General features: G+C 37.9%; 1 protein-coding gene and 1 long non-coding RNA gene across 2 annotated transcripts; one reads left to right on the plus strand and one right to left on the minus strand.

Moving 5' to 3' along the window:
- Positions 1-973: 973 nt before the first annotated feature.
- Positions 974-3,605, minus strand: LOC116163540 (arginine/serine-rich protein PNISR-like). Its single transcript, XM_031477522.1, has 5 exons — positions 3,024-3,605; positions 1,909-2,251; positions 1,764-1,856; positions 1,608-1,716; positions 974-1,471 (listed from the first exon to the last, which is right to left on the minus strand). Exons 1-5 carry the CDS (start codon positions 3,494-3,496, stop codon positions 1,209-1,211), a joined length of 1,281 nt encoding a protein of 426 aa, XP_031333382.1. The 5' UTR covers positions 3,497-3,605; the 3' UTR covers positions 974-1,208.
- A 3,349-nt stretch (positions 3,606-6,954) lies between these two features.
- On the plus strand, positions 6,955-8,353 carry LOC116164485. The gene is made up of 4 exons (XR_004143913.1): positions 6,955-7,327; positions 7,391-7,474; positions 7,529-7,625; positions 7,722-8,353. It is a non-coding gene; the product is annotated as an uncharacterized LOC116164485 (long non-coding RNA).
- The last annotated feature ends 2,720 nt before the right edge of the window (positions 8,354-11,073 follow it).

Genomic DNA, 11,073 nt, shown 5'->3' on the forward strand with positions numbered 1-11,073 from the left:
AACAGACGGACAGACCAACAGACAGACGACAGACAACAATACAAAATTATAAATGATCTCTAGGATGGTTAATAAACGGCAAAAGTGTAAAATTATGGAATATGTACAAAACGGTTTGTTGGTTTTTTTACAATAACTTTTTTAGCAATAAACGCAGAAAAAATTCCTTCCTTGGTGCAAGCCTCGACACCATAACGAACCAAATAGCGAAAAAAGTAGAACGATAGCTCTTAAGATAAAGAACTAGTAGCGTCGCAAATGTAGCGGACGGACGGACGGACGGACAGCCGGACGGACGGGTAAAGTGGCCACAACAGCGCATTTTTTTTTTATTTTTGTGGAAATGCGCTAAAAAGGGCATTGCGCAGTCTGCGCATTCCCACATCAATTGTCAAGATTTTTCTTGGTCGAGGTGCCAGAGGTATGTAAGCTATCGAATGAAAAAAAAAAGAACTTAATATCTTCAAAACGTTCACCGACCAGGGCGTCGATTCCCGAAGATCTACTGACCTTGATGTGAACGTGAATATGACTGCATTCTCGAACCTACCACATCGAGCGATAAGTTAATCGAACGCAACAACAGGTCTACAGGACGGATTTTGCAGCTGTTTTGCTAGGGGTTATTCAGTGTCCTAACCTATACATTCACATATTTTCTGTGAAATAAAACATGGAATTGTTCTAGGATTTTCTGGTTATTAATAACAGTACCCATAATGCAAAAACAAAACAAAATACAAAACTGACAAATGACAGTTCAATTCTTGTCTGTGATTGGTTAACGCATAAAGTTTGTCCACGATTCAGGAATGCAGCTAAACTTGAACTTATCTCTATCGTATACGATCGTGACGTCATGGCATCCGGTCACATCACATCCACATCACGGAGCATATCGACTAACTTCGGGAATCGATGCCCAGGGGGCGTCCACAAGCAGGTGTTTTATTCCCACTCCTACGTGCCTAACAATAACTTTTTGACAACAAAGGTTGCTTCAATCAGAGATGTTGATATCGTAATAATAATTGAAGGGAGTTTTGAAGTTCTAATGACAAAACCTCGGAAAAAACTCATAAAAGTATTGGAGAGATAGTACTTGGTAGAAGATCTAAAGATCAATACTGCAAAAGCAGATACAGTACTCTTTACAATGAAAAAGAAAATAGTACCATGCACAAACCTGACGCTATTCAACACCTACATCAGTGGACGCATGAAGTGAAGTGCCTGGAACAAACACTCAACTCCAAATTAAGTTTGAATGCCCACCTGAATAGAACACCCATCAAAATAATGTAACCAATATCATATTTATTTAATAATATATTGACTTTTGTTAAAATATAACCCAAAAAATTACTGCTCAAATAGTTAAAAATTAAGAATGAATCGCTTTGCGCGCGCAACTTACCGAGTTTGCCGCGAGCATTGGTTCCGCTGGGTGCGGATACACGTTGATCTGAAGCTGAAGTTTATTAAATAAACACATTAGCTCCGTTCATCCTGCTAACAATCTCACAAATTCAACGCTTTAAACAATAACTATGTATCGTCATCAAGTTAAATCAATTTTTAACACCACATGAACTGATAATAAATACCTTTGCTTTTCCTTAACTGTCTTTGAAATTCTTCTTTACATACCGCCCGTATTTCTTGATTCGTAACTTTTAATAAAATTTCCGTCATCGTCCGTCGCACCTTCATCATCTTAAACTGTTTGTTATATATTTGTGACTGTTAACATATATATTTACCAATTCTTCTTGTGTTAGTTGTACACTTTCAGTAGAAATGCCCTCAATGTCTCCATTGTCAGCCTCAACAGGTGAATCTTCCCCATCGCTATCCTACAACGGCAGTACTTTACATTATTAAGCACTTGTAATGGCAAGGACTTACAAATTTACTTCTCTCCCTCTCCTTAACTGTAGACTTGATAATTTCCAAAGCTTCTTTTTCATTAAACAATGATTTCTCATTAATCTCTTGCTTCTCCTGCTTTACACGTTCTCTTTCTATTTGCTTCTGTTTGTCTCTTTCCATTTTTTCCAAACCTTCACGGATCCAAGCAGGTAGTTGTTTGCGTTTTGTAGCATCCAACATGACCGGATCAATCGAAGGGGATGAGGTTGTCGGACGCGTGGAAACATTTACTTTGCTGTACCGTTTATTGTGCGGTTTCCCTTTGCTGCCACTTGCAGTCCAATATCCACCAGTATACTCACTGGAACTTCTGTTGTAACTGAAATACAAAGATTGCTCCATGTAAACTACACTTGTGCAAGTCAAAAATTATAATAATAGTAATTGATTTATTCCGCAGCGTACAAAAGAAAGTACATATTTACGTGATTACATCAAATAGAGAATAAGTAACACTACCAGAAAGGTTCAGCAATAAGTTATGCAGGCAACCAAATTCCTGAAAAACTGGTCAATGCCCAAAATTACATTATATTTTAATGGAAAACGTAATGCTCTCCCTTAAAAATACTTTGACTTTAAGCGCAGAGTCCCATGCATTCTGTAACATGAAATTAATAACTAGGGCTAGGATGACGTTAAAAATCAGCGGAAATGTAAAATAACATGGTTAGCCATGGGACAGGACGCAGTGCAGAGCTGCTGAGCAGCCCAGTGTGAAGGGGCACTTACGAGTATTTACTTTGAATTTTGCAAGTATAAGCATATGCTTCTTTTTATTCATACAGGCCATGGTGTATACTTTTTAGAAAAATTTTTTGTTTACATTCTCTGTCAAAGCTCTCCTCTGTTCAATTTCTTTCTAGGAATATCGGTCCAATAATTTGATTTCCAAGAACACCTACGGACTTGTAAAATGGGTACTTACCCATTTGAGCTTAAAAGCAGGAGTAACAGAAGGTAATTTATAGATTAACTTCAAAAACCTAGGTTAGGTCAAAATACCAAGAATAAAAGGCGAGATAAAAGGTAAGTAATTTTATCATAATAAGGAGCGATGAATTTTTTGAGAAAAATGTATAAGCACATACCTTCCGTAATTATTGCTGTTTTCATTCGAATTAGAAAATTGATTGAATGTCGACGGAGTAGGAAGTAAAGGCGCCTTTGAAGCACTGGCAACTGGCGAAGGAACTGATGAAGCATTCGACCAAGTATTATTCCATCCCCAACTTTGTTGTTGATTCCATTCCCACGATTCTGTTGAATTATTTTCATTCCAATTAGGTTTCTGAGCATCATCGTCTTTTTCGACTTCCATAGGCGCTTCACCTCCTTCAAAAGCATTTTCTTTCGTAACTGAGTTGATCTTTGGTGGTGGAGGAGGCGTTAGCAGTTGCTCGGGAACTGGCGGACCGACTTCTTTCATAATAATCCATTGTTGGGCTAAGGCAGCCCAATCTATTTGATCGTTTGGTGTATTTTGGTATGCTGCTGGATTTAAGGGCCACTGCTGCTGGTTGTTATAACTTTGTGAACTTGGCGAATCGCTTGTTGAGTACATCTTCAATTAATTCACTCAACGCTCTAAAAACCGGTAGTTTCGATCTTTTTACACAAAATAGCACATTCACATTACCGAAATTAGCTTCTATCTATCCGACACAAAATGACATTTGTGATTTGACAATGACAATGGCGTTTCGTTGTTTTCGATTCGTTTACCCCTAAGGCCGCGTGTACATTGGCGACAGAGACTTGTTTTACCTAGACCGCGCATACAATGCTACTCGCGTATAAAAGAGTGATGCCAACATGTTTAGGCAACACATCATACTCGTAATGGCAAAGCGCGAACTAGTTTAGCAAGATCCTACATATAACCAGTCGAAATAACTACAATTATTGCATAAAAATTTTATTCAATGGTAAAATGAAATGTGCTTATCGATATAAAAATGTTTATTGGCTTTTAAACAATACTCATTTGTTGTATAAATGTCTAATTCTCACATCTGCTTCGTTTATTTTCTTATTTTCGTAATGAATACGTGTTGTAAAGAATACCTTCAGTATTAAATTCATTCACTGCAGCCTGCAGGACATGATTATGATATATATGACGATGATATGATCTTGAAGTGCCAAAAACAAATTACATCCGGTGAGATTTCTGCGCGACGTACAACAAAGACGCCGACTAAACAAATTCATATCTCTGTTACACTATCGCAAAAATTGTTTCTCAAAATATTCTTGCGCTTTTCTGCTTTTTCCATTCCATTCTACATAACTATACTTAGATGTAACTATCCGGTAAAAAAACCTTATACGAACATTTACACTAGATTACATTTATTTCATTATTCCCATTTATAAAATTTTTTTGAGAACATTATGTGTCTAGAAAGTGTGCGCTTTCGATTCAGCAAAGAAATGTTAAAAAATACTGAAAAACTAGCCCAGTTCAGCGATATAATCCCAGCAAAAACAAATAGTGAAAATTGGAGCGCGAGAGTTCTTGCCTTTACGAGTTCGGTGGGTGGCCTACCATGTTGACAACATACAACTTGGGCTATGCGCGGTCTACACCTTTTCCACTTTTATTCGAGAAGTTGTAAATTGTATTTGAGAATTGTTACTTGTATTTGAGAAAACGTCAAAGTAGATGAGAATAGTCAGTTGGGTTTGAGAAAACATCAAATGTATTTGAGAATAGTCAATTGTATTTGAGAAAGTATCATTTAATTTTATTGTATTTTAGAATGTAATATTATTCCTAATGAATTATAATTAAGAATCAAATTTTTATAATTCCGCTACTGTATGTAGTCCCGCAACAGTAGCAGCAGCAGCATCAGGCTATGTTATACATGTGATTTTGTATTATTGATTCTCAAATGCTTAATTTTACCATTTCTTGAATACAATTTACTACTCTCAAATTCATTTGATGCCTTCTCAAATACAAATCATTATTCTGAACTACATTTGTTGTTTTCTCAAATACATTTTACTATTCTCAAATACAATTGAAGACACAAGTGGATAAAGGTGTCATCACAGAATACGGCCTTCTCAGAATAGAAACAGCAATGTTACAAATTTGTATGGTATTTTGGCGGACCCTGGTGGGTGTACTGTAAACTAAAGCATCAAAATCAGAGTAGCGCCATCTGGTGACTAGCTTCTAAATCCATGAAGTAATTTCCCTAATTCGATCTAAATAACAAATATAGATAAAGAATACACAGTTGTTAAATTGCAAGTATATTTAGATACAATCACATTACATTATTTAACACAGACATCTTAAATTACATGTTTACAAATTACATATAAAACTCAGAAGTAAGTGCAACTTACGCTTTGTAGAAGTTAACACTTTGCAAAAAGATCCTTACGTAACGAGTTGTCCTACGAAATATTTGGTTTTAATTGCTGTTTGGACTACATATTTTTGTTAAAAAATATCTTTAGAACTAAATTTTTTGTTCCAAGAGGTGATAAAACCGTTTCAGCAAATTGTCACTTATAATTGCACAAGAGGTTTGTATTTTACCGAGTAAATTTGGGTTGTTTAGGTAATGAAAATCTGTTGCCTAGCAATTAGACGAGAAAAACTGTCAACTAATTTAGGTTGACAGTTTTTCGAGTCCAATTGCTAAAAGGAAACAGATTTGAATTGCCACAACCCAAATTTATTCGGTTTAAATACAAACCTCGAGTGTAATTCGGCAGGAGAATTTAACGAACAAGAAATTCACCAAACTAATCAATTATTGACAGACGTCAAACTAGTCATATGGGTAAGGATAATGCGATTATTGGTTCGAAAATGAATAAGTGAAAAAACCACTAGTGCAGTTGTCGCTGGAAAAGTTGCAGGTAACTTTTGCCGCTGTCAAAGTGACAATTACACTGCGGCTTATGTGATTTTTTATACATGAGTTGAATTGTCACTTATAATTGCACAAGAGGGTTGTATTTTACCGAGTAAATTTGGGTTGTTTAGGTAATGAAAATCTGTTGCCTAGCAATTAGACGAGAAAAACTGTCAACTAATAAAAATGCGACACCGCAGGTGGAGCATTTTTAGGTTGACAGTTTTTCGAGTTCAATTGCTAAAAGGCAACAGATTTGAATTGCAACAACACAAATTTACTCGGTTTAAATACAAACTTCGAGTGTAATTCGGCAGGACAATTTAACGAACAAGAAATTCACATAACTAATCAATTACTGACAGACGTCAAACTAGTCATATGGGAAAGGATAATGCGATAATTGGTTCGAAAATGAATAAGTGAAAAAACCACTAGTGCATTTGTCGCTGGAAAAGTTGCAGGTAACTTTTGCCGCTGTCAAAGTGACAATTTCACTGCGGCTTATGCGATTTTTTATACATGAGTTGAATTGTCACACAAGTTTTTGACAACAAATGTTAACTTGATCCTGGTGCTTACTGGTTACTTGAGAAGCGAGGGTGGAAGTTGTTGAATTATCTAAAACGAATTACAATATAAGTATCTACATCTATATAAATATAAAACTCAAGTCTACACCCTTTTGCGCCTATAGGTACAGTTGGTAATAATTCTGCGTCAATTTGTACCTGTTACATACCTTGCATAAATTGCAAAAGGAAAGAAATAACAGCACATTTCAACCCTCTTCGCGTTTCAAGCACAAAACAAGCTGTTTCAAAATGTGGGAAACGATGCCTTTTTGATATTTTATTGTTACAATCCGACACACAACACTTTTTACGGTCACATAACTTGTTCATATTTTAAATCTTTCAAAAGTCAAAATTGACATGTGGAAAACCTGTGTACGTATAAAATCGACGGTAAAAATATTTCCTGTAACGAGCAAAATTACAGGTTTTGCAAAAAAATATTTGAGTCTGCGATAAATAGTTCTCCGTACAACCACGGGAAACGCTGTAATCAGTGACAATTTAGCGCCATTTATGTTTCTGTTCTGTGAAGGTCTTATTCTGTGGGTGTCATGTAACATTTTTTTAAAAATTGACTTTCTGCGTTCTAGTGATATTAAACATGCTATTCTTTCATTTGTTAATCAGTTTGAAGTCCAAATATGGTGAATAGCTGATATTTTTAATGATGAAGGTGTTATGTTCCACTGTTTTTATGGTTCCACAGTGGATAAAGGTGTTATGTACTTAACGTCAAACATAACACCTTCATCCACTGTTAGTAGAAAGTTTTACTTCCACCATCGCGCTTGAATAGGTTATGTGTAAAGATTTGTGAAAGTGTTGCACTTTGTTTGTGATGATGTACTTGCAGTTTTAAAATAATGTCTAGAGGAAAATACATTTTAGAGCTTCTAAATACGCAAAAGCAGCCACCGGCTACACTACAGGAAGGTATAGGAATAAAATGATTGCATTATATCATATCAGGTTTCCATTACTTTTTAACAATTTTAGGCTTGAATTTGAATAAACAAAATGATAAGAGTGAAAACTTAAGTAGTACTTCGAGCAACTTTTGTGTTTTAGAAAAGAATGTGGGTGAGTTCTCCGAGTATGATAACTATACACTTTTTATATGTTTATCATTTTTAGAAGTAGGTATGTCATTTTCCTAGTACCAGTAAAGATTTCTCAACTGATAACATCACCAATCGCCCTGAAAATTCAGATGTATCCAATAGGAATAAAGGTAAACATTTACATCTATACTTACCTATATTTCTACATCATGCAACACAAAAAATAGGTTTAAGAGTACCTAGGTATTACGGTAGTACTGTTATAGGCGATTATGGTTTTCAACCATCAAGATCAAATATGGATGATTATTTAACTGACGAAGATGCAACGTCTGGGAGCGAATACTTTCCCGATGGAGAATCAAGCGATGACTCGGATAATGAGGTGCTGACTAACATTCGTGAAAAATTATTATCGCAAAGAAATAATGATCCAATGAGGTACTCAAAAACTCCCGAAGATGCTGCACTCATAGACCATGTTACTGCTGATAGTGAAATGGGAAACACAGAAGTAGCAGAAGACCGGGTTTTTGAAGTAAAAAGACAAACTGTGAAGAAGAAGTTATTTGAGTTAAAAGAGAAGACTTCGAGACGTCGTCTTAGGAATCCGGATCAGTGGAAAAGACGGAAAGCTGCAATGGCCGGGGCAAAGGGAGAAGAATATTTGTCTCAAACGGGAAAGGTTGTGCCACAAAAAGAAATAAACTCTGGATTGTTGTGCAAGGAAAAATGCAGGTTAAAGTGCACTGAAAAATTTAACTTAGACGACAGAAAAATAATCTTAAAAAATTATCAAAGTCCTCGTTTGAGATCGAAGGGACTTCAGCGCATTTTTGTGTGGCAGATCAGTATTCTATTAGCCACTTTCGACTCAACCATCAATAACAGATCTTGTCGAAGGCTACTACATTCACTAACCGCTTCCCATTTTCCTCGTGCACCCGCAATTCGCTTTTAAAGATTTGACTCCACCATCAGTAAGATCGTGTCGGGGGCTACCACATTCCCTTTGACGGTACCCCCTTCCGACGTCCCGTTTACCCGCAATTCGTGTTTGAAGATTTGACTCCACCATCAGGAAGATCGTGTCGGGGGCTACCACATTCCCTTTGACGGTACCCACTTCCGACGTTCGTTCACCCGCAATTCGCGTTTGAAGATTTGACTCCACCATCAGGAAGATCGTGTCGGGGGCTACCACATTTCCTTTGACGGTACCCCCTTCCGACGTCCCGTTCACCCGCATTTCGCGATTGAAGATTTGACTCCACCATCAGTGAGATCGTGTCGCGGGCTACCACATTCCCGTTTACGGTACCCACTTCCGACGTCCCGTTCACCCGCAATTCGCGTTTGAAGATTTGACTCCACCATCAGGAAGATCGTGTCGGGGGCTACCACATTCCCTTTGACGGTACCTCCTTCCGACGTCCCGTTCACCAGCAATTCGCGTCTGAAGATTTGACTCCACCATCAGTGAGATCGTGTCGCGGGCTACCACATTCCCTTTTACGGTACCCCCTTCCGACGTCCCGTTCACCCGCAATTCGCGTTTGAAGATTTGACTCCACCATCAGTGAGATCGTGTCGCGGGCTACCACATTTCCTTTGACGGTACCCCTTCCGACGTCCCGTTCACCCGCAATTCGCGATTGAAGATTTGACTCCACCATCAGTGAGATCGTGTCGCGGGCTACCACATTCCTTTTTACGGTACCCACTTCCGACGTCCCGTTCACCCGCAATTCGCGATTGAAGATTTGACTCCACCATCAGGAAGATCGTGTCGGGGGCTACCACATTCCCTTTGACGGTACCCACTTCCGACGTTCGATTCACCCGCAATTCGAGTTTGAAGATTTGACTCCACCATCAGGAAGATCGTGTCGGGGGCTACCACATTTCCTTTGACGGTACCCCCTTCCGACGTCCCGTTCACTCGCAATTCACTTCTATTGGCGACACGAGAAAGAGAGACAGCGATTCGAGATTCACGAAACGTTAAACCGCGTGAGTTCGCAACGGAAGGTAAAAGGCGCCTGTCTACTTCTCGAAGACGCGCGCGCGCGCCTCGCAAAAGGTCGTTAATTTCGCCCCTATGACAAAAAACAAAATTCCGCCACGCAGGAGTTGTGCGCGTTTACAACATCTTTCCGACGACACCAATTTCAAAAGAATCGGACCAAAACTGTAGTAGAAGATAGGAAAAAACTGAAAAACCTTCACGTTAGTATACTACGCTCGAGGATGACGCCCAGATGTCGCCAACCCCACATCATGTAGCCATGTCCCTAAGGTTGACAAATTTCACGGTCCTGTAGATACACGTACACCCGTTGCCTTTCTACAAGAGTTCTTCTACGCGCCCACATTTGCTGCCAGCCAGCCAGCCAGCCAAAGTGAGATTAAAAGCTACTTTTTACAAAAAAAAATTTTTGCCAAAATGCGCTAAAAAATACTATGGTCTTGATGTGAATGCGAAAAATGCATTGCTGTTCAAAAGTTTAAATATTAAACCTGTTGCGAGACATAGATTAAACGTAAAGAAACAAAAAACATATACGTTTACATATTCCATTACCTTCAACCAAAAGTCAGAATTTGTTTGCAGAGATGCGATGTGCTCCTTGTATCAGTTTAGCCGAAAAAAAATTGAACTTATACAACGAATGTTAAAGAATGGGCAAAATGCACCAACACCCGACAAAAGAGGTCGTCATGCTAATCGTCCACACAAAATTAGTGAACGTGTTATTGACCGCATTGAAAATCACATCAAAAAATTTCCAGCCGAAGAATCCCATTACTCCAGAAACAAAAATTGTTACAAAAAGTATTTGTCGCCTCTACTTAATATTACTCTAATGCACAAGTTGTATCTCGAAGAATGTAAAAGAGATGGACTGGAGGAGTGTTTCCATATAAAGTTGTCTTCATATAGCAACATATTTTCCACAAAATTTAATCTCTCGTTTGGATATCCACGAAGCGATACATGCAGCGTTTGCGATGCTGGAAAAAATACAGATATCCATACTGAAAATTACAAAGCCGCATTTGCATCCCAAAAGAGAGATAGAGAGAAGCCAATGACTGAAAACAACATCTGTTACTTAACTATGGATCTCCAGCAAACAATGCCACTGCCAAAATTATCAACAAGTAAAGCATTTTACTTGCGTCAAATGTGGTATTACAATTTTGGTATTCATTGCATAATTGACCATGAATCCAAACCATTTTTCTTTAATTGGACTGAAGACATTGCCAACCGGGGGAGTATTGAGATAGCCAGTTGTTTATACAGATTTTCTCAACTACCGAAGGAAACCTACAACCAGATTGACCATTTAATAATTTGGTCTGATTCTTGTGCCGGCCAAAACAAGAACTTCAACATTGTGTCCCTTTATCAACTTTTAATTTTAAATGGATCATTTAAAGTAATAGATCATAAATTTCCAGAGGTTGGACATAATTACTTAGACTCTGACCGAAACTTTGGTAGAATAGAAAAAAAACTTAGAAAGGTAGAAAACATTTACGTGCCTGAACAATACCGTGACATTATTCAAAGTGCGAGCACCAAAAATTGTGTTTGTGTGAACATGGAGA

The sequence above is a fragment of the Photinus pyralis genome, unplaced genomic scaffold (assembly GCF_008802855.1).
Source record: "Photinus pyralis isolate 1611_PpyrPB1 unplaced genomic scaffold, Ppyr1.3 Ppyr1.4_LG2, whole genome shotgun sequence".
Taxonomy (NCBI): Eukaryota; Metazoa; Arthropoda; class Insecta; order Coleoptera; family Lampyridae; genus Photinus; species Photinus pyralis.